This window comes from Lutjanus erythropterus, chromosome 15, assembly GCF_056507025.1.
Source record: "Lutjanus erythropterus isolate fLutEry1 chromosome 15, fLutEry1.hap2, whole genome shotgun sequence".
Classification (NCBI taxonomy): domain Eukaryota; kingdom Metazoa; phylum Chordata; class Actinopteri; order Lutjaniformes; family Lutjanidae; genus Lutjanus; species Lutjanus erythropterus.
The window spans coordinates 17,354,355-17,377,454 of record NC_139331.1 but is presented as its reverse complement, the minus strand read 5'-3'; the positions used below and the strand labels follow the sequence as shown (position 1 = coordinate 17,377,454).

General features: G+C 39.2%; 1 protein-coding gene across 1 annotated transcript; it reads right to left on the bottom strand.

Moving 5' to 3' along the window:
- Positions 1–2,930: 2,930 nt before the first annotated feature.
- On the bottom strand, positions 2,931–22,222 carry wdr26b (WD repeat domain 26b). The gene is made up of 14 exons (XM_084737940.1): positions 21,490–22,222; positions 18,272–18,371; positions 16,468–16,524; positions 13,728–13,864; positions 12,217–12,314; positions 11,266–11,422; positions 10,763–10,901; positions 9,119–9,259; positions 8,600–8,719; positions 7,694–7,839; positions 6,411–6,489; positions 6,178–6,307; positions 5,786–5,980; positions 2,931–4,732 (listed from the first exon to the last, which is right to left on the bottom strand). Exons 1-14 carry the CDS (start codon positions 21,786–21,788, stop codon positions 4,707–4,709), a joined length of 1,824 nt encoding a protein of 607 aa, XP_084594066.1. The 5' UTR covers positions 21,789–22,222; the 3' UTR covers positions 2,931–4,706.
- Between the last annotated feature and the right edge of the window lie 878 nt (positions 22,223–23,100).

Below are 23,100 nucleotides of genomic sequence, written 5' to 3'. Positions count from 1 at the left end.
CTGTCAGTCAAGGAGGCAAACAGGGCAGGGTCACTTAACCTGCCTGCAAAGCAACAAAGCTAAAAAAATATATTGGATTAATATATTGGATTATTTCACAATTCCATGATTTTATTGTGTATTTTATCTGTTTAAGTTCATGTGGTTATTTACTCCATAGTGTATTTATAATATTGAACCCTTTGGGTCTACAAAGAACACATCTTCAAGTTTTACACCATGCTTCATGCACCTGCTTTCTTAAGTAAATGTCAAGTTCTGTATAGAAATGTATGGCGAACAACAAGACTTACTCAAAATAACGTCACTTTATTGGCAATTGTTCTTATTATTCCTAATGGCATTGAAGATAGCCTCTTACCAGATGGTCTGGCTCCAGACATTGCTTTCAAGAAATAAACGACTGAATACAAAGTAGAATTTTGACACGTTCAACCCAGTGTTGTCCACTGCAGACCCCCTGGCACATGCTTTACCAAAAGCAGTGATTCAGGGCCGACCTGGATCCCCCTTCTGTGTTAACGGGTGGGAGGGATGCGTTTTGTTCTTGGGGCCTTCACAATCTCTTGCCCCATCAAACTTCCATGGGCCTTTTTTTTTTTAAAACCCTGAATGCTTTATTGAAAATATGCATACATAACACTTTTCCTACACAACAATACAAAACAGTACAATCACTTTTGTAAATAACACATTTAACGCAAAGCCACACATCACCCCTTCCCGCCCTATAGCCCCAAGGAGCTTAGAGATGCTACAGTAAGCCCTTAGAATTTCCCCACCCAGCCCCTATAACCCACCACCACCACCGTCACCTCTGAGAGAGAAATAAGACATAGTTAAATCAGAAACAACTCCCTTGGTAAACTCGAGACAAAAGAAGAGTAGACACCAGGTTGCATACAGAGCATTTGCCACCAGCAGGTAAATGATGGGCTTCACTGAAACTCTCGTATGGGTTCTTTAGTGCGTATGATTGGCCTCAAGTCTTCTGAAATAATGTTGGGTGTGGGAGAGGAGTCCATTCTGCAGATAAGAGGTTTCCAGTGTGTGAATATCAGACCGTGACACATGTAAACCTACAGAAAACACCAGTGTGCCTCAAGCGGTTTGGCTTCGATGAGGGTCAGATCGATCAATGATGGCACACCAAGAGAGAGATTTCGCTCGATTATTACACAGACATGCGATAAAGTAGATCTTCACATGAAGGAAACTCTTTAAAGGCGAGGGGTGGATAGTTCAAAACCTGATTTGATTGTAGGTAACACACTTCCTAAAAACTCTTCCCACTCCAGTTGGCATGGGTGTTACTGTGCATATTCATTTGTAATAGTAGCGGTAGATAAACTGAATACAAAGAAACAAAAATATATATAAAAGAAAGATAAAAGGGGTTATTAAAATTAAAAAATGAGGACTCCAAATGTCTGGTTATATTTTAATATGATCATACAGGGATAGAGGTCAACCAAAAAAATGATATAATGTGAACAAAAAATTTAAGTAACAAAAAAGTTCAATAAAAACAGACAGAAAAGCACTGATTTTAAACATGTTTTACTGTATATCAGTCTGTAGCAAATAGTCATTACATACCCTGAAAAAAGGGAGGAAGAAAGCTTTGAATGGTGCACTGACCACTGAATAACGTGGCTGGAGAGCAAAAGGGGGGTTGTTTTAATGCTGAACTCTCTCTAAGCTCCAAGAGTGGTACCCTTGAGATGAGGCTGCTGTGCCTTTATATACGCAAGGTTCAGTTTTTATAATGTCTATAAAGATAATCAGTCACTGTGTTTGGGTGCATAGAGGCAACGTGAAAGAGGGAGAGTAAGTTCCTTTAGCAATCTCCGGTCAAGTTTTGAGTCTTTGCCAATGCAGCCTTTTGAGCCATCAGAGTGGCGAGTGTGGCGACCATAAGCCTTATGGGTTTACGCCGTTGCAGTAGGTGCAAAGAGAGCAGTAAGACCACTCAAAGTGCAGTGGGAGGGGGTGTCATACATACTGAAGGGTTGTGTGCAACTGTATGAACAGGAAGGCAGTTTGTTGGTGTGTGTGTGTGTATGTTTTAGGATTGCAATAACACTCCCTAACACTGTGGGTCTGGAGAGTGGTTCTGGTTATTGGTGCCTCTTCTCTCTACACTGTAAAAAAAAAAAGTCAAGAAAACTCAAAGTTTCAGGGCAACTTACTCACTTCTTCTTCAGATAAACTTGAATCTTTGAGTTTTAGACATGCAAACAAATTGTATTTCAAAAATTGTTAAAGTGAATAATGGTCAATAATTTAATATTTTCAAGTGACCCTTCTTAAGTCACACCCCTTTTGTGTCTGTGCTCCAATAACAGTTGGGCGCGCTTGGTACCTGGCAGAACCTTAGTCAACACTTTCCTATTTCCAGTATGTAGATATGCAGTGTGCTAGGTTCATCTATGTCAAGAAGAAAAACAAATTAAAGATGGTAAAAAGATGTTGGCGAGAAACTTGTAAAAGTCACATATAAACACATCTTAAGTTGGCTAATGTTAGCAAAATGCTAGATAACCAGCTGATGACTGATGTGGGTTAGCTAGCTAAGGTTTTGCACACTGCAACTAGCTAGCAAAGTAGTGACTGATGTAGATTAGCCTGCTAGTTAGCTAGAATTTTGCTACAGGGAAAAATACTAGCTAAAGAGCTAACTAATGACTGATGTAGATTCTTTTGAACACTGATGAGACTAGCATATGGCATATCTAAATACAGGATACAACAAAGCAGAAATTTGAATGTGGTTCCAAAAGGGACAGGACTTAAGAAGAATAAACACAAATAATGACAAAATGGTTTTACAGCTCACTGTGAACAATACTTGAAATGCATTTTTGGGGGTTTCTAAAACTCAAAAATTCAAGTTTATTTAAAGAAGTAAATTATCTCAACAAAACATATAGGTTGGCAAAGGGTTTTGAGTTTGATTTGAAACTCAAAACTCAAGTGAAGGTGGCTGCCTTGAAATGATGAGTTTTCTCGCATTCTTTTACAGTGTAACTACTCATCCAATAATTACAATCATTAACTTCTCATATGAAATGACCCTTGGCTAATAACACAACACTTTACAGCTTTTTGAAAACATGCCTCATTCAAATTTAACTTCCTTTTCTTTTCCCCCGCAAAGATGATTCATTTGCCAATAACTCAGTGCCATTTTTAATGCCACACGGCAAGGAGAAAAAAAAATTCAAATGTAAGTAAAAATTAAAAAATTAAAGCCCCAGATTTAAAGAAAAGTTTTTTTCTTTTACAAAATAGCTCTCAAGTATTCTTTGTTCCACAGATAGAGGTCCCTATGGGGCTTTGGATAACTTAGAATTGGTTTAAAATCCTTTACAATTTTACTATGGGATTAGGAGCATAAGGGAGGAGAGGAGGAGGGGGTGGATCTTCTGCTGGTGTGAATTGAGCACACATACAATAAACACGCACCAATTAAACCTGCACCCACAAATGTCAACTCTCACTAAATGTGTGCATGCATAATCGCTCTCACTCACACACACAGTCTCTCCCACACACACACACACACACACACACATACACGCACGCACGCACACACACACAGAGGAGGGACAGCAGTCACCGGTGTGCAATTTGAGTTGCACTTGAACTCTTTCACGTCTGAAAGCATGTCTTTTGAAAAAGGTCATAGTATGTGTCCTGACAGAGGGGAAACCCCCACCTCACCATTGATATGTGATCTGTGAATCCCTCTGTCTTTCTCCTCTTTAGGCAGATGTAATGGAGTTGTGCGGTAGCTAGCTCGACGGAGGGGGTCGGGGGGCTGTCAGTTGGAGACATTACAGCGACTGTCCTTGTTAGAAGTTAAATTAAGGAATAAAAAGTTCCTAATGTCGAGAAACAGAAAGTGGAATCTTCACGCTAAAGCTTTCCACGGGCACTACTTCTTGAGCTAAGATTCACCTCTTAAATGAGAATTACGCTATGACTATCATAAAAAAAATTCCAACATTTAGCATAGCCTCTTTTTTTGTGTGTTCTTTGTCAGCTGGTCGGTCAGTGTTTTTCATGGTGGATTTTTCGGCCTTTTGTTGTCCAACAAATCGATTGCCAAGAATATAGCAAGAGAGTGGAGAAGAGGAAAACATACATACAGAAGAGTTGCTATATCCCCTTATGCACCATCCTCCCCCAACAACACCCCACCTGTGTCCATGAGACATTATACAGGTAATGTGAGAGACAAACAGGCAGACAAGTGTAGTCCAATGAGTAGACGGCTGGTCTGCGATGTCTTGTCTGGGTTTCCTGTGAAACTCTGTGAGGACCTGGCATGGCTGGTGACCAACCATGCAGCAAGATGGGGGGGAGAAGGGTCAGTTGGAGGAGGAGAACAGCCGTTACAGCTCACCAGTGGATGGCGGTCAAATCCCCGCTGGGCGTTTTGACTGGGTTTTCCTCTGGGTCAGGATCAGGTTTTAGATGAGGACCGAATGTCCGTCATCGACTCCACCATTTTGTCTAGGCCAGTCAGGAGACAAATTTTTCTCATGTTTGTTTTCTCTTTTGTCTTGGTGGGTTTTGTTTGTAATTCTTGACTTGCTTTAGGTCGGTGTTAAGATTTTATTCGCCCGTTCGGATTTGTTTTATTGTGGGATTCTTGGATTGTTGTTAAACAGAGATGTCATCTGGTCCGTAAGTGACCATCAACTGTCCATGTTACTGCAGTTCTCTGAGGAAAAAAAAAAAAGAAAAAGGTAAATACAGAAATGTTACCACCTTTTAAAGGGCACATTAAAGGTATAGTTAGGATTATTATTATTTGATGTGGGGTTGAATAAGGCACTTATCCATAGTCAATTTATTAGCTACAGTAAATGGTGGTGAACATGACCCCAGCTTGGAAAACCAAGGAGGGTCACCAGCATGGAAACTAAGCAATGTTCTCATGTAGACAGTTGTATTTTAGCCACTTAAAAAATAGCTATATCAGCTATAAGAATCAATATCAGTTTAAGTTAACAATAAGTTCAGAATATTTTCAGCACTTTTCTTTGCTGTCAGATAGCCTTTTCTGACAAAAAACGTAACACTGGAGTTGCTGTTTTACCACTGCATTGATTTGTTACATTGTTTGTGTTACTGTATGACTTCAGTGTTTTTAAAAGGTTGTTTGTTTTCACTTAAGTCACAAAATAACACAAACAAACAGATGGAGGCAGCAGTAGACCATTGACTCCCATGTTGAGTGAGGTAAAATTACTGTTTTTGCCAATGGAGTTTGGTTTGGAGAGACAGTGGCTTCCTGTTGGAAAAGACTACCTCACTCCAAAGAAAAGCAGTGGAAATATTCCAAATACAGTGTACACTTACTCTGATATTTACTTTTTTAGGTGGAGCTTTTTTTAAGTGGCCAAAATACCTTTTGTTGCTGACCTTGTCCACAGCAGTTAATTTTTTAACTTCCATGCTGGTGCCCGTTTCTGCTTCTACAAACTGGGGACATGCTGACAGGCATCTACTGTAGCTAATTCACAGACTATGGATAAGTACTTCTTACAATCCCAGATCAAAAAACCTGAACAATCCCTTTAAACACAGCAATGATATTTTACCATAAAGCTCTCCCCTAACTCCCTGCGGGGCAAGTTTGCAATAGTTAACATAAAGCTGCAACAATTTAAAAGTCTTAAACCCGGTCTTAAAAATGAAGTATGGTGAACCTCAGCAAGTAGATGCTAACAATGCAAACTTGCACTACAGTAAAAACAGATTTGGCTATTACCGTTGAGTCCATCCGCCTCTTGTGAGTCGAGGAAGGGTGCAGGACCCCAGACACGCACTGTGCCATCATCTGAGGCGGAGGCCATGAGTCCTGGGATGGCCGGGTTCCAGCTCACACAGTTAACGGTACGTGTGTGGCCTGTTAGCTCAGCAATGGGAAGTTCACCACGCCGGTGCCAGATGTACACTTTATGGTCTGCAGAGAGGGGATGACAAAGGTGACAAAACAGATGGAAGTAAAGATATTCAGTATACAAAAGGAAATATAGACAAAAAAAAACATTTATTTGAATGAGATGAAAATATGTTAGCAGAGGCACTCTAAGTACATTTTATTACAAATAACAAAAGTCATGTTATTATTCCTGTTTATATTTCACTTTCTGACTGTACCTTCGCTGCCACTGGCAATGAAGTCTTCATTGTGTCCTCCAAAGCAGGAGTGTATGGTGTAAAAGCCCTGGGTCACACCTTGGTACTTCCTCACCAGCACCCGGTCTTGAAGGTCCCACAGGTGCACTCCCTATAAAAGGTTGAAGTTGTTTCTCAAAAAAAAAAAAAAAGTGGCAATGTGCTTTAGAAGCAAATGAGCTGATGCTGATAATGGTGGAGGTCAAAAAGCTTACCTGAGTTGCTACATTTAACAAAGCTAATCTTCCGTTCTTTGAAACAGTAAAAGACATGATAGGGTGGTCCTCCTGAACTCTGTAAAGAACATGTGAACAAGACACAGGCAGTCAGGCACTGCAATGAATAATGCAAATATAGATAGATGACATGGAAATATCAGTAACCTGAGGGCATGATACAGTGACAATATGCTAAAGTTTGGATGGAGCTTGATTTATTGCACAATTTGTACTAATTTGATTTTAAAATCATTTTAAAGTGCAACAAATATGAAGTTTGCCCAAACCTGTGTTGCACTGTAAGTATTGGCAATATGAGTACAATACAGTGGAAATGTTGTCAATTTAGTTCAACATTTAAGGCTTTGTACACCCACACAGGTGTTTTCACCTAAACAGACATATGCTGAGGCAGTTGTTGGGCAGAGCTCCGCTGGAAATTGCACAAGGTCGCCAAAGATGATTAAGCTGTTCCCCTGAACAGATGTAGCAAAGCTAAGACAAGAGTCAGGTATATATCATTCAAGCACAGTTCAGAACACAACCAATCAGCCCAGAGATCAGCTCTAATCAGGAAGATTACATGATAACACCTATGTGGGTGGTCACTAGCCAGGGTCCATCTGAAAGTTTTGACAGTAAAACTTTCAGTACATTTTCATCCACTACCATAATGCAAATATTGGCAGACTGTTCATAGAGATAAACAGTAGGTGGTGCTAATGCTCCAGTCAGGTGCCACTGAATGGAAAAAGCACCTAACTTCAAATGGTGACAAAAAATGTAGAAAACATGCTGGAAATTTGGCTTTTATGTTTTTTAAATTATCTTTTTTCTCCTCAGCCAAGCATAATAATCTTTTTGCAATATCTTGAGATATTTGCAATAATATGTACAAACAGACCTTTTTCACAGCAGCCATTTTGACATGAAATAGTGTAAACACAGGTGTTCCCTATAAGAGCAGGAGGTTTTACTCCATTCAGGTCAAACAGAGTCAGGATGCTGCTATTGTTCACGTCAGTTCACTTTAAAGGCTTTGCTACAATAAATGCAATGGGACATAATACCCGTGTTTACCCCACTATTTTATATCAATATGGCTGCCATCAAATAATTCTATTGAAAACATTCATAAAAGCAGGTGGGAAAAAAAGCACCTAATAACTTAGGGACTTAAACTATCAAACTCAGGAATTTATGGGCAAAATGTGATGTATTTTTAACAAATAGTTTAACTTTTAACTAGATATACTTCAGTACCAAAGGCCAGCACATACATGTTTCTGTCCGTAAGGTCCTCGAAGTTATACCCCCGGATACGTTGATGGGTGTCTGAGGCCAGCACCGCTCTGCCATCACTCAGGCACCACAGGCACTGCACTCTAACACCCTCCCAGGAGTCCAACAGGTTACCATCTAGGTCCTGACAACACAGACAGCAGACCACTCATCTCTCATTCTTTACAGGCAAAGTGTCACAGAGACCTTATTCAACAATGCAATTTTTTTCTGCTCAGACAATGACACAGTCCAATAGTGAGACAATTAAGAAAACATAATTTGAGGAACATACAAGTTCAAACTGATGTCCTTCCTCTCAACAAATCAAATGTGATTTGATAGTAACAACAGTAGCCTACTGGCAAAATAGAGGCTCATCCTTGTCACACAAGTCCAATGAAACAGCTGTACATTTTGACATTTCTACTATACTGTAATGTTTGAGACAGTATGATAGCTTTATAGAATGTGTGAAATAAAAGTGAAATAAGTCAAACTTTAATTTGTAGCATATTAATATCTGTACAGGTAAAACAACATAGAGACTATGTATGAATACAAAGATATATCCTCATGGGTTCATCAGGTTCATGTCTAGAAAATCAATACATGAAAAGATTCAGTTATCTTGAAGCTGCCTGTTTAAGAACAGTGTAACACTAACACTAACACTGCTACACATATAACTACACACACATTGTTTTCTCTTTTTCTAAAACCCCTCCCCTGCAAACCCTCTGCTCCATCAAATCAAACCAGGCCATTAATTGAAAACAGAGATGTCATGTAATTCTTGAAAGGAAAGTGGACATGAAATATTGGAAGCCTTTACTCATACAAACACATTATAGGAACAGTGTTTGTTGAAAATTAAGTGGGGAGAAAAGAACCCATCAACTTACACATTGATAAAACTGTCCCCTCTGTCCTCCTGTGACAAAGCGTTTGCCATCGGGGTTCCAGGCCACACTGGTCAGACTGTCCTCATGAGACTGGGACATTTTGGTCCGCAGCTCCCCCGTCTGGTCACCGAGGCAATTGTCAAAGACAGTTGAAAAACAGAGGAGAAAAAAATAGGGGGGGAAGGGAGACAGCAAGAAGAAACATAAAGTAAGAGTGGGGGAGGGGTGAATGAAAGGAGAAGAAGGGGAGGGGAAGAGATGGGACAGGACGAGAGGTCAGTGAGTACACGCAGCCTGCAGAGTATCTATGGGAGGCTGCAAGCATGGTTCTCTTTTCTACTTGTTTACTGAATTTGAATGAGAAGTCTCAGGTCTTTGACATCAGAGATCTCTGCTTTTTAACACACTTTCCCTCGTTCATATGAAAAACTGGGCTGCCATATGGAAACAGTTGGTTCAGAGGTATTACCAGCGTAGGATCATGCAAAGATAAAAATGACGGGTTAGTATGAATGTTACCTGAACATTCCAGAGCCACAGCTCAGAGCAGTCATCAGGTCCACAGGCGATCAGGTAGGTGTCGTCAGGACTCCAGGCTAAGTAGGAGACGCCGTATGCATGACCCTCCAGGGTTCGCAGCAGCTTCAACTGGTGGCTCTCCTACACAAATTCAGAATGAAGAGGATTATGATTAGATTAATTCAGACAAACGGAGGGTTGCGCCCTCATTGGCAGTGATACAAGTTTTCAAACCAAAGTCAAACAAAGTGCACGTTGGTTGGCAAGAAGTTACATGACATTAAAAATTCATATACATGCCAGACTACTTCCTCATTTTATGTCTAAGGGGCATTAAATTCAAACAAAAGCAAAGTCTGAACTAGAAAAAACAACCTCACTCCTGTGACTGAATGCCGTTTGTCCTGGAGTTGTCATTTAGCAGACATAAAAACAGGTGACCAGATTTCCACTTTATAGACAGACAACAGTGCTGGATCCCCTCACAGAAGGAGAGGACAGACCAAATTTAAATGTTAAGGTTGCAATGAAGAGTACAATATTAATTCTCAGTAAAACATCTGAAACAATGACAGACTTCATCTAAGGATTAAAGAGTGGTAACTTATGAATTTCTGTATATAATGGACCTCATATAGGAAGCAATATATGAACAATTTTATTTGTATCCACAATTTGTTAGTTTGTTGTGCCAATTGATTTTGAGAATTCACAAATGTTTTATCTTTGCATTTCTTTTTACATACGAGATTTTTTTTTACGACTGGTCAAAAGCACCCTTAGTTAAAGAACATTAAATGGCAGCCAGGTAGTTGGTAGTGCATGTGACCCATGTACTGAGGATGTGAGTTCTCTGCAGTGGCCGTGGGTTCGACTCCCACCTATGGCCAACTCATGTCATCCCCCCACTCTCCCCCTATTTCTTGTCATATCTTCAGCTGCCCTGTCAATGAACCTATGCTAATAAACAATGGGCCATGCGCCTCCACTTTATGTTCAAGTGGGATTCGTCATTTATCACACCTAGCTGAGAGAAGATTTTGAAGGTCAAGAAGGTTTGGTGCATCTGGGGGAGACTTCTTTTTTTTTTTCTCTGTCTTCACAGAGAATTAAATGACAATGTGAGAAAAATTTGAGAGAATGTTGCTGCATGAGGCCCAATGTCTCCTAATCTAAGACAGAAAATAAAAGTACTTCCGAGAGCTACATGTGTTTATAAGCATAATATATGTCCATAAGGCTTTAGAGCATGGGAACTTATAAGAAAAGTATATGACTGCAGGATACATACTCTAAAAAGACAAAGCTACAGAGCTACATGTGTTTATAAGCATAATATATGTCCATAAGGCTTTAGAACATGGGAAATTGTAAGAAAAGTATATGACTGCAGGATACATACTCTAAAAAGACAAAGCTACAGAGCTACATGTGTTTATAAGCATAATATATGTCCATAAGGCTTTAGAACATGGGAAATTGTAAGAAAAGTATATGAGTGCAGGATACATACTCTAAAAAGACAAAGGTGGCTGTAAATGTAAAGCCCCCAACCACGACATTCCTGCAGTGTAATTTTAGTTGTAGGCTTAATCATAAAAAAAGGAGGTAGTATTTGTTTATTCAGGCATTTTTCACACTCACCGGGTCCACTTGCCAAATTATGACAGTAGTGTCTTTGGAGCCAGTGGCTAGTTTGGTGCCATCATTTGAGAACTTGCAGAACCACACTTCATTACAGTGCTCTGTCAGAATCTGTTGGGTGTAACAAGGGAACTGCTTCCTGTGACACAGAAAAAGACCAAAGATTAAACTACACATTGAGTAAGTCAGCTAAAGTAAGTCTTCTTTTCTTCTTATGTTGCAATTACAGTCACATCAAATATACAACACGTGACTCTTATGAAACAACAAGAGTAGTGCAGCCATAATGGGACAATGTGATGCTAAGGGCAAGACATAAAAGAGAGAAAAAATAAGCTGAGACTTCTGACGCAGAACACAACATCTGGAAACACAAAGCAAGGCTTTCAGTGTATATGCCTCAGCATTACAGTTTTATATAACACCAAGAGGTCAACTGATGCATAGATGCTGCAGTATGATAATCTAACATTGAGGTCTCATGGAGCCTGAGCAGCACCAACCTGCTGCAGACATGATCGAGGAGGAGAGAGACGGAGTCCAGGTTACTGTCCAGCTTGGTGTTGTGATAGAGGCAGCGATCCCTCTGTAGCTCCACTGCTTGCCGCAGCAGCGTCTGCAGCCGCCGAGGGGGCAGCATCACAGAGGGTGGCAGGTATGCTACAAGGAGAGGTAAAAGCAGACAAATTGCATTACTGCATATGAGTCATGAGAGTGGCAAGGTTATTATAGTTAAAGCTACTACAAGGATTTTAACTGGTTAGGAAACAGTGAATTTAATACCGATAACTTTATATGAACCACATAAGCAAACAAGACGATCAGCAAGAAGACTGGCTAGTTATTCTTCATGCCTGCCACCAAGGTTGGATTCTCCGTTAAATCAGATGAAACAAGCCTGTTTTCCCAGGAAAAGTTACAGTGAGTAGTACATTAGCCATCTAAAAAGAAGCAGGAGGAGATTTTTATTAGATAATTTTATTTTTGATCTTATATTTAGTTTTTATTTAATTATTTATATGGTTATTATGGTGTAAAACACTATCGCTTTTGTTCACAGAGGCCACCACTGAGGCCACCACTGACTAAAATTAAATAAAAATATACATGACAATTTGGTCAAATTTATCAGCACAACAAGTATGAGGAGGCACTGGGGCATATATTTGTTGACACTGAAAAATCTATGTGACTGAGTCAATTGCCTCCACACATCTATTTTGAACTTCTTAAATTGCAAGATTTCTGACAAATATCTACATATAATAATAAAACAAACAAACAAAAAACTAATATTGGAACTAATAAAAAATAAACTGAAACAAGCAAACCCACAACACTAAACTGAACTCAAAACAAAAAAAAAAATTAAATATAACCAATGAAAAATACAAAACTATAATAACTCTTAGCTGTTAGCTCTACAGGACTGGTGTATGGAAGCGTCTCCTCACTCTGTAATTTGTCCAGCAGTCGGCAGCGTGAGGCTGTGCCCTTGCCCTCCCACTCTGCCTTGGCCCTCAGATCCTCAGCATGGCTACACATTAAGTACCTGCAGGAAGACACAAGCACCCAGCTCAAGCAATACAACATACATGATAAATGATAACACACAGTGGGATAATCATAATAAAAATAGAACAAAAAAGTAAAAATGTTGACAAGTTAAGTCAAAAAAGAGGAAAATAGTTTTAAAAAATTGTGATTATTATGCATTAGCATAATAGCGGACAGAAACGCAATGACAAAGCCAAGGATACATTTGGATACAGCTGAGTGACTGACCTAAGACAAGGGGCAGATCAATAAATTATTCTGTCAACTGAGTGACAGACTGTTAAGACAAACAGGCTTGTTGGCAGTGTTGAGTGATCAATGCACACTAATGGATTAGATAATGGATCAGAGGAATGTGTTTGTGAAGTGCATTGGCACTGTGCATTGATCAGCAGCTACTGACACTGTTATAAGGTATATTAGATAAACAAATGTATAGTGTAATATCTATACTGGAGTACCAAATTAATACTTAAATAACTAAATATCACTGAGGAATATTGATCCAAGCCACTGATTTTTAAAATGCCAGAAAAACAAGTTTAGGATTAAATACTATGTCCTGGGGAAACACTGAAACCAATTTTTAAAGACTTCATGATTGCTGTCAATAGTCAATTGACCCTTCCTTAGACCCACTCCTTTCACTGGAACCTTCTTGAGGATATGCAACTTTCTTCTCTCCTGTTTCTTGTATGTATTCTTGTATTTTCAAGATGGTTAAAAGATGTTGCTGGGATACCTGTAAAAGTGATGCATTTGAATCTGTATAAATCTTATAGGGATAATTCACACCAAAATGAAAACTCGGTCATTATCTACTCACCCTCATGCTGATTGTGCGTCAGGTTTAGTTTTTAGCCCACAAAACACTGCTGGAGTTTCACAGGAAAACAGCGTTTCAGAATCTCATTTGAAAACTGGTCACCATTCACTTACATTGTTTGGGAGATTCTGAACCACTGTTTTTCTGTGAAACTCCAGCAGCGTTTTGTGGACTAACAAAACAAACGCCACTTTCAATCAGAATGAGGGGCAGTAGAAAATTACTGAATTTTCATTTTTGGGTAAACTATCCTTTCAAGATAATGTTTAGCTAGCATTTTGCTAACATCAGCTTAACTTAAGATGTGACTATGGCTGGATATTCTTGATCATTTCATTTATATAGTGGTGATGACTGTATCTTGAGAGATATGTTCAGTTCCAAACACTAACTGGCCTCCATTAAAATGTCTGGCATATAGTTGGCACACCACCGATGGTGGGAGCTGTATGATTAGTGATTACAGAGCTATCTTTGAGTTACAGGGGTATATAACTGTTTGTAGGTGTGTATTTGTGTAGACAGGGTGACGAGTCTGCTGACTGCTATGAGACAAATGCAAAATTAAACTTGTAACAGTACCCGCTAAGTACGTGGATGCGATCTGTGTTGTACTTGAGTGGCGTCAGCTCTCCCCGGAGCACCTGCAGAGCCTCCAAGACTTTGCCATCCTCCAGATACTCTAGGTACTTCTGCTGCAGCAGCAGGAACTTCATACGCTGGGTGGAAGAAGAGAGACATACAGAGTAGAGATATTTTATAAAAACTGAAATGAGTTGAGAAAAAAGAAAGAAAGAATGACAAATAAGATTCAATTTTACACACACACACACATACACACATATATACATATAAATGATGGTTTTTGCCATCAAAACTTGAAACAGTGCTGACATATTGACATATTGCAGACATGTTGTCATTAACATATTTATTGACACATAATGTCAATATCAATAGCCTGGTTCCTTCAAACAGAAGACCACTGGCAAGTGTTTACCAGTCACTGCTCCTAGTCAGCGTCAACATGTGTGGTATTAAGAGTATCTGTCTTATCTCAGGTATGCAGTAGGAGCTGCAGCCCCGACAACGACTGCACATAAATTAAAAAAAACATCCACCCACAAGTCTACAAATAAAGAGTGCACAAACACACAACTCTCCAACTAGGCCTGTGACATAAGTAAACTGCCTCCTAGAGCTGCAGTGAAAGTCATGTTTACAATGCCAACACTAACCTGCTACAACTAAAGACCTAAAATGGCTACCAACATTGAACATAGAGCTGAAGACCAGGAGTGACAGCCTTTATCTCAGTAACGCAACTGGTGATAGCAGTTGGTCAAGTACCAGCTCCTCCATGTCTTAAGTCTGTCTGCGGCACGGTGGACCAATTCTGAAGCTCATTTTGCCTGTTAATTAGTACACTAGCTGGGACTAATTAGACAGAGCTGAGTTCCATTTTCAAATTAATACTGGGAAGTATACACCATCATACAAATGATCGTCCAAGTATAGCACTTTGACAGTTACAATACATGTACCTATAATTTTTTATGAATAAAAAATAATTCCAAGACTTACAGGTGTCAATCTGTCAATTTCAAATTTGCAAAATTTAAGATAAAACAAAGTTTTGCTACAAATGTAAAATTAGATCCCCCCCCCCCCCCAAAAGATGTTCCTGGAGCCATCTTTCTACCATTTACTATTAAGTTCTCATTTTTTTTCCAGCTGTGAGTAGCCCCTTTGTGCAAAGCCTTGCAGGAAAATAGTGTAGCTCAATGCCAAACTAAAATAATAAAGCAAATTTGGCATGCATACTAATACATAAATACATGAAACATATCTCTTATTTATAAGTACACTTAATTAGATCACTTTTTCAGTTTGGATGCAGTACATACTCAGGATTCTGTTAAAATTACTATGTAGTGTGAAACCAAAACACAGCTATGGTTATACTCTTGCAATAACATCTGAATTAAAAGCAATTTCAAAAGCGACATCAACATTTTACCTTTTAAAAATTCTGATAATTACATATTGGCTGGTGAATTAATTCTGACAATGGCATGTATTTAACTAGATATACTTAAGTTAAAAAACAAAACCTCAAGTTGACAATACGGTTACATTATGATTATTTTTTATTATTGATTAATTTGTCAATCATGTTCTTGTTTAATCAATTGAGTATTTAATCCATAAAGTGTCCAAAAATGGTTGAAAATGTTTACTACTGTTTCTCAGACAGGCCAAGGTGACATCCTCAAATATCTTGTTTTGCTTACAACGATATTTAGTTTACCATCATAGAGGACTAAAGAAACTAGAAAATATTTATACTTGAGAAGCTGAAATCAGAGAACTTCAGATTCAGATTCAGATGTTTTGTCAAAAGAATGACTCAAAACCATTAATCAATTATCAAAATAGTTGGCAATTGATTTAATGGACAACAATAGAGCTGCAATGACAAGTCACTCAAATGATCAGACAAGAAAATTAGTTGCCACCCGTTTTGATAATTGATTGTGTCAGTCATTTTTCAAGCAGTAACGTTAAACATTTGCAAGTTCCTGCTTCTTAAATGTAAAGATTTGTTGCTTTTCTTTGTCATTTATGGTTGTAAATGTCATGAAGATTCCTTGGGTTTTGGACTGTCTGTGGGAAAGTGTGATGATCATTTTTCACATTTGTTTTTTGATATTTCATGGACTAAGTGATAAACTGTGACAGCAGTCAGTGGATTAATACATACTAAAAATAAGCGTCACTTGCATCCCTAGATGACAATTACTTGATTAGTCATTCACCCATTGCAGCTTTAAAAAAAAAAAATCTAGAAAGAGTTATAAACCATTTCAAAGCTATTTTTGGTATTTATGTACTGTAATTAGGATATGTATTTGCTGCATCAATATGATATGATACATCTACAACAGGCTAATATCGCTAGCCCAGCCAATCAGTAGAGCTCTAGTTCCATGAAATGTGTAAATCAGACCGATAAATCAAAAACCTATTTTGAGTGCAGAGGTTTTAATCAATCTAAGAACAAATCAAAGAACAGAAGTTAAATAACGCTTGCTAAGTCAAACCACATTTTGCTTCAAAACAACAGAATCATGACATGCGCTCATACCCTATATCTAATGTGGTGTCCGTGGTGCCATCCAGAACATTTTAGCTTTCAGTGTTCCACAACAAGAACCTGCGGCCCTGCATTATAGCGGTACCATTCTAGAACCTCCAGTTGTGCCTCCTAACTGAGTGGCTGTCATTCAGCCTAGTTCAGGTTTAGGCAAGGGGAGCTTACCACAATAGCATTGGGAGAATGCATCAGTGCTCTCAGCTCATTGAGATCATTCTCAGCCTGGACCAAAACAAAGGGAGGGTGATGGAGGGGAGAGACAGAGAGAGAAATGGTTAGCTCAGCAGTTTCCATGCATACAGGAAAAAAAACTAATCATATGAGCAGTAATACAGATCTTATGGTCACTTTCTTGTTTAAGATGAGAAAACTGAGGAAAATGGAGCTGAGGTACACCTGCTGTGATCATAATTATAAAAGACAACATAACAGCTTTATGTCTCTCATTCAATACTGCCCTTTTTCATTATTTTGCCAGTAGAAAAAATAGATTTTTGGAATCAAAACAAACACAAAATGAGTGGCTACTTGACGATTGGTTTATAAAGAACACAAAGCTACCCAACACACCCTAATATTTACCACCATTTGGCTTGCGGCTGGTATTAATTTTCCTTTCTACAGTCCTGACATAGGTTCATTATTCTGGAAGATTCACAAGGCCATTCTTAACAAGATGTGTGCTTTTATAAGCCTCAGTTCTAAAAAGTTGGGATGAGAGTTATTGTGCAGTGAGAACAGGGTTTTATTGCTGAGAGTGTTGATTTAAAAGCCAATTACATAAAATCTCCTCAAAATGTGCTAATATAAACCTAATGTCTTCAAATTCCACATTATTTGGGCCTAATGGAGCCCTCAACACTCAGCAAGAACGCTCTGCTCTGCCTTGGGTGCTCTCATAAACCTGAATTTCCATTTTTAACATAATAGGCACAAAATCAGGCATGTGCCTTGTTATTTTGTCATAAAACTGACAGAAAATATTACGCTAGACTTTTCAGTAGGCATAACTATAATGAGCAGTTTTGATTTATCATATACTCTTCCTTAAAAATGCAAGGCCAGCTGACCAACCAAACATTCCTCACAAAACACCAGAGGTCAGATTTTTCCCCTCATCTCTCAATATTACTAATTATGAGCAGATGTAATATTGTTTTGACAAATACAATCAATGACATGAAATACATTAATTCTAGGCTTGAATATTAAAGAGTATCAATAAAGCTATGTGCCCTAAAATGACCAGTTTAGATGTCAAATAATAAAGTTACAGCAACAGTAAAATCTGTTGGTGAGGAAAATAGTTTTATTTGTACTAATTGGTATTTGTTTGAGCTTGTGCAACTGCAGCCCAAATGAAGACCACTACTTTGTTTATGCTTTCCCAGTCCTTACTCAATAATTCCTGAAAGAAAAAAAAAATCTGATTTGCTTTTGTCAGTGAGTCATATGAGATGATCTGAGATATATGTCACCTGTTGGTTTCTTGATCACACAAGCTCTTCATCTTACAGTATTATATAGACAATAGATCACTAGAAGGTAGGGCTGAACAATTAATTGAAATATTGAAATTTAAATATGGCAAAGTGCAATATCAAAATCACAGGAGCTACAATTTTTTCATAAAGGTAAGACTGGTCTCTACCTACCATTAAATGAAGCATTGTGTTGTTACAGAGATGCCTTGGCCTACAAAAAAGTTTCTCAAGACAAAATAGAACGTGCTTGTTTGGTACAAACCCCAGCAAAAATCACATCAGCATCATTTTATTTATTTTTCAGTGAAACTGAAAGGCAAAAATTAACATTCTAAAATTGTGACTCATATCACAATCACAATATTTGTCAAAAATAATGACAATATGATTTCTTTTGCCAACTGTTCAGCTACACTAAAAAGGTCACTAATTTACTGCCCATCATAGGGCTTGCTATTAGGTAACCATCTTAACTCAAGACCAACCTTGTCCCACTCTCCCTCCATGACATGGTTTCGGAACTTGGTAGCTGAGGGGTGTTCCAGTCTGCAGCCTGATTCCTGCATCAGCAGGTCCACGGTCTGACTACAGAGACAGACACGGAGAGAGGGAGGAGGGAGAAAGTCAGGCAATGTTAGGCTGACACAAGACAGGTATAATACAAATGAGAGGATAACTTTAATGCCTTTAACTATAAGAATCTTGTTCAAAGATAATATTTCAGAGCCCAGTCAGGACTAAAAAATGTGAGCTCATCATTATGATGTTGAAAAGTTAGCTGTGAGCATATAAAGTGGCATTTCATCAAACCATCCCATACAATATTGATCCACGCTGTGAATTTGCTGCTTATATCATGTGCAACCAATCACTGTAGCCCTGTGCAATTATCCATTTTATGGTGCATTATTTATATATTTTTTTCTTCGTATAATGCAACACACTACATGTCTATTAGAACATGTGTGAAATTATCATTAACAACTATGGGATATGCCCCCTCGTGTATCCACAGAAGCTCCTACACCATTTCACCAGCTGAGTGGCTGGCAGGCGTGATGTCTGCGTCAGGACCCCGCACCTTATAAAAGCCTGGCACAGCATCAATCATCTTTCAATCACCTCCTCTTTCCTCAGAAGCAAGCTACTCTCTGTACTGTGTCTAGGCTTACTAGCTTAACTGTCCTCAGGCCGGAGTGGATACCTCCATTGCTGGATGCTAGTTTCTAAAATGGTTAGGTTTCTTGTCATGATAAAGCCTACATTTATCTTTCAATAAAAATCTTTTACTATTGCCCTTAATGTATTTTCCCTCTGTTGTACAGAAAATTAGCCAGAATATTGAAAATTTTCAAGGTATTGTGTTGAAGTTAGAAATTACATTATTGTGACAATACTATCATCTAATGGCATGTAAGACTGTGTGTTGCCAAGAATCTGGCATTATGATACATACCACAATACAGCAGTTGTGATTCAATACATTTCAACCAGGTCATATATTGAAATTTAAATTTTCACATGCATAAAATCTGAGTGAAAAGCATTAGATTTTTGAGAATCTATACAGTATCACAAACCATAACATCACAATACTCAAGTGTATTAATATTTTCTTAAACCCCCAATGGCATGTCACCATTGTGCTTGTGTTGTGTTCACAAGGTGACAGATCTGCAACAATTAATTTTAGCATGCTGACAATATTAATGTCATTGGCTGACAAGGGGACGAGGGTAATTGCATGACCAACAATATTTGGAGGAAGCCAGCCCAGAGCAGTTGTGTCACTAGGGCATTATTTGTGGACAGTGGGAGGTTGGCTAACATGAACCCAGCTTACACTGCAGTTGACATCATCCTCTCAGCCTGTCAACCATGAACCATGACCATCTGTCCAAACACCACCTCTCTGCTAAACACACTCCACCACAAACAGGTCTGCTGAGGTGTGTGTGCAGTGATAATGAAAGTGGGATGGGGATGGGGGTGGCTGACACCTTCAGCATGATGACATCATTCTCAGGTATCAATGGAGTGGCGCAGCAGCTCTCACTGTGTTGAGCCTCTCATCCAGCTGGCTGCTGCTGAACTGATTTCTCTTGCATTTCCCTAGCTGAAATGTAGGGGCTCTGTTTCATGCCAGGCAATGCCATCATGTATCCCCCTGACCCACCCTCTTTGTAAACATAGCGATGCTCTGCTGTCTTTTATAATACCTTGTAATGGCAGCTACACTTTATCGGCTGAATACCAGAGATCTGCGGATGTCTAGCTACCCAACACACAGCCACACTGAAGAAGAGGGCTAGACATACATTCCTTGAAAACCCCACTATGCTATTATTAGATTCAAACACAGGCTTCCATCTAAAACAGCTGGTAGAAAGCGCATTCTTCAGCCGCCATGAAACCAAGCGATTCTGCTCAATTCAGGATCAACTGTCGCCCACGGTATTGACGGCTGTCTTTAAATACATATATGCCCTTATACATGCACGTCACTGCTTGTGTGATTGAGTGCTGACACATTGCTCTGACACAAGTGACAGAAAAACGAAGACATCAAGAGACAAAGTTATCATGATCATGAAAAAGACTGTGATTAATTTGATAAATAAAAGCTTAGCTCTAAAATGACAGCTCAATGCATGCAAAGGCTGTACTCTGTACACTAAAATAACCAAGGCAGTTTTCATAACCATGCTGGTTATTATTACAGTGTGGTCGACCTATTAATGTGCCTCCCACACGGGCTTGCAAACACTATTTTCCCGACGCAGCCAAGCTGGAAAATGAAGAAAACCACCAACCATCCTGACAACCCGCACATTAACATTTCCTCGGCATTATTTTCCCAAAACGCAAAAATGTACATTGCAAACCTGATAATCCCGCGTGTACTTAATAAAGAAGCTAAATCAAGCTTCTCCATTCGCATGACATTGACTTTATGCATTGCAATCCTAACAAAACAGCAAATTTTGTCTTCTGTGAATTCACGTTACAAACGTTAGATGATGTAATGCCTTTAGTGAGAAATCTATAACGTTAATTAACGCATCATGACGCTGCTGGCAAATAAAACACACTGCAGCTCACGATGGAAACGTAAAGCAGCCAAATATTAAATTGTATTTTATGTTTGTATGAGGGTTTAATGTCAAGACACACCACTTCAGCGCAGGCTAGTGCTATTAGCCGACAAGCTAACTGTTATTGTGCAAGATGGACCCCTTCTTTCTACCAACTGCCGTTGTGTCTAGAAGGTAAATCCAGACCAGCGAAAGTTCTCGCGAGAATGGTCGTTTTGACCAAATCCATGATCTTTGCCTAACTCAAACCGAGAGTTTTTTGTCTTGCAACATACTCAGATCCTACCACTCCGTTACAGCTGAACAAAACACATTTAATTGTAACAAACTGCTCAAGTAAGAAATAACATATGCAAATATCGCGAGAACTATCGCAAGTCAAGGGTTCCCTTCTAAACAGGACGACCAACTACCGAGCTCAGAGGCTAACTACCCCATCCCCCCATGTTTGTGTCTGTCAAGCGCACTAATAGCGCTTTTACCAGCTGCTACTTCGCAGTTTCATGCCAAACACCAACAGTAATACATAGATTACACTTCACTTGTTCAACGCTAACCCTAATAGATGCATTTGTAGTTTTTTTCCCCTCGACTTTGAATAAACTTACTTCAGCCCTAGTCCGTGGAGATGTTGCCCTATTAATCGTATGACATCTTCCTCCGCCTGCGATAGTCGTTTTTTCTTTTTCAACGAGCCGACCTCCGAGCTCGAAGCCGTTGCCGAAGTCCCCGAACTTGGGCCGGTAGAAGACCCGTTACTGGTACCGACACTATTCCCGTTGTCTGTGCTGGAGAGAAGCCCATTAGAGTGGGCTCCGCTGGCTGAGGATGACTCCCCGTTTTGTGCGCTGTTTAGGCAGGAGAGCTCCGAGGATTCTTGTCCCTGTCCTGCCCCGTTTGCCTGCATACTGCTGCTGAGGTTGTTGACGACACTTCGGTTAAAGTGGATGGCAGAGGTGGCTTGAGAGTGTGTAGCAAGTCCTAGGACAACTCCGGAGAGGCCTGTTACAACTGCTGAAGCCCCGGGCTCTCCTGCTCCCTCCGCCGCCGAGGCTCGGTGCTTCTTCCGCGGGGGCGGAGACGCTCCACCGGTGTCCGAGTCGGAGGAGGAGGAAGCGGAGGCCAGAGTTTCCTCACCGAGAGCGGCCGTGGTTAGAAGCCGGCGGAGCTCCGGGTGGGAAATAAGGGTTAAGCTTCCAGGTTTGAGGCCTCGTTGTCGGGCTCAGAGCGGACTGTCAGTGTGAGAGCGCTGTCAGTTAGCCCGTTTTTGTTGTTGTTTCTCTCAAACAGCTGCAGCAGCTCTAATGGAGTCCTGACGCCCTGACGTAAGCGGAAATTCCTACACTACCAGGCTTCCGGGTAGAATTATTATCCATGGGAGGCGCAAGACGATCTAGTTAGCATAATAATTAACCGATAACAATAACACATCACATTAAAATTCATTTGACTGTCTCTAGAGATTTGACTTGAATATATCCGGAATTTTAAATGAGCATAACGTGTGAGCCGTATGGTGATTTTCCACAGGTGTCCAGGTTTTACATCTCAACTAAACCCCTCATTTACTAAATCATGTGGCTCCAAATTAATTATTTTAATGTCAGTAGGATGGTTTTAATTTCGGCTAAAAAGTTTAATTGATATGACCACAATACTATACTATTCCACTACAGTTATCTGAAAGCTTTAGTTCTGCATACAAAATATACAAGGAGCTTTGTTTTGTTAAAAATCATTGACAGAAAATTAATTGCCAACTATTCTATACTGGGGTCTCGGTATCCAATCGATTAATCGATAAAATAATCAGCAGAATAATACATAATGAAAATAATCATTAATTGCACTCTTATACAAACAACTTTTAAAAATAACTCCATCTTAAGCACTGCGACAGTAAAATCTATTTTTATACAAATTCATAAGTATTAATAATCTAATAATATACCAGTATATTAAGTATTGTAATATATAATACTGTAGTATAACAGTGACATGTGCCATTTTTTTTGCATTGAGTACTTTTAGTTTTAATACTTTAAATACATTTTCCTGATGATATTTACACACTTTTACTTAAGTAACATTTTCAATAAAAGACTTATAACAGTGTTTTAACAGTGTATTGGTAGTTTTACTTAAGTAAAGGATCTTATATTTCTTCTACCACTGAAAAAAGCACTATAACAGTGACTTAGCAGGGAAAACACAGATGT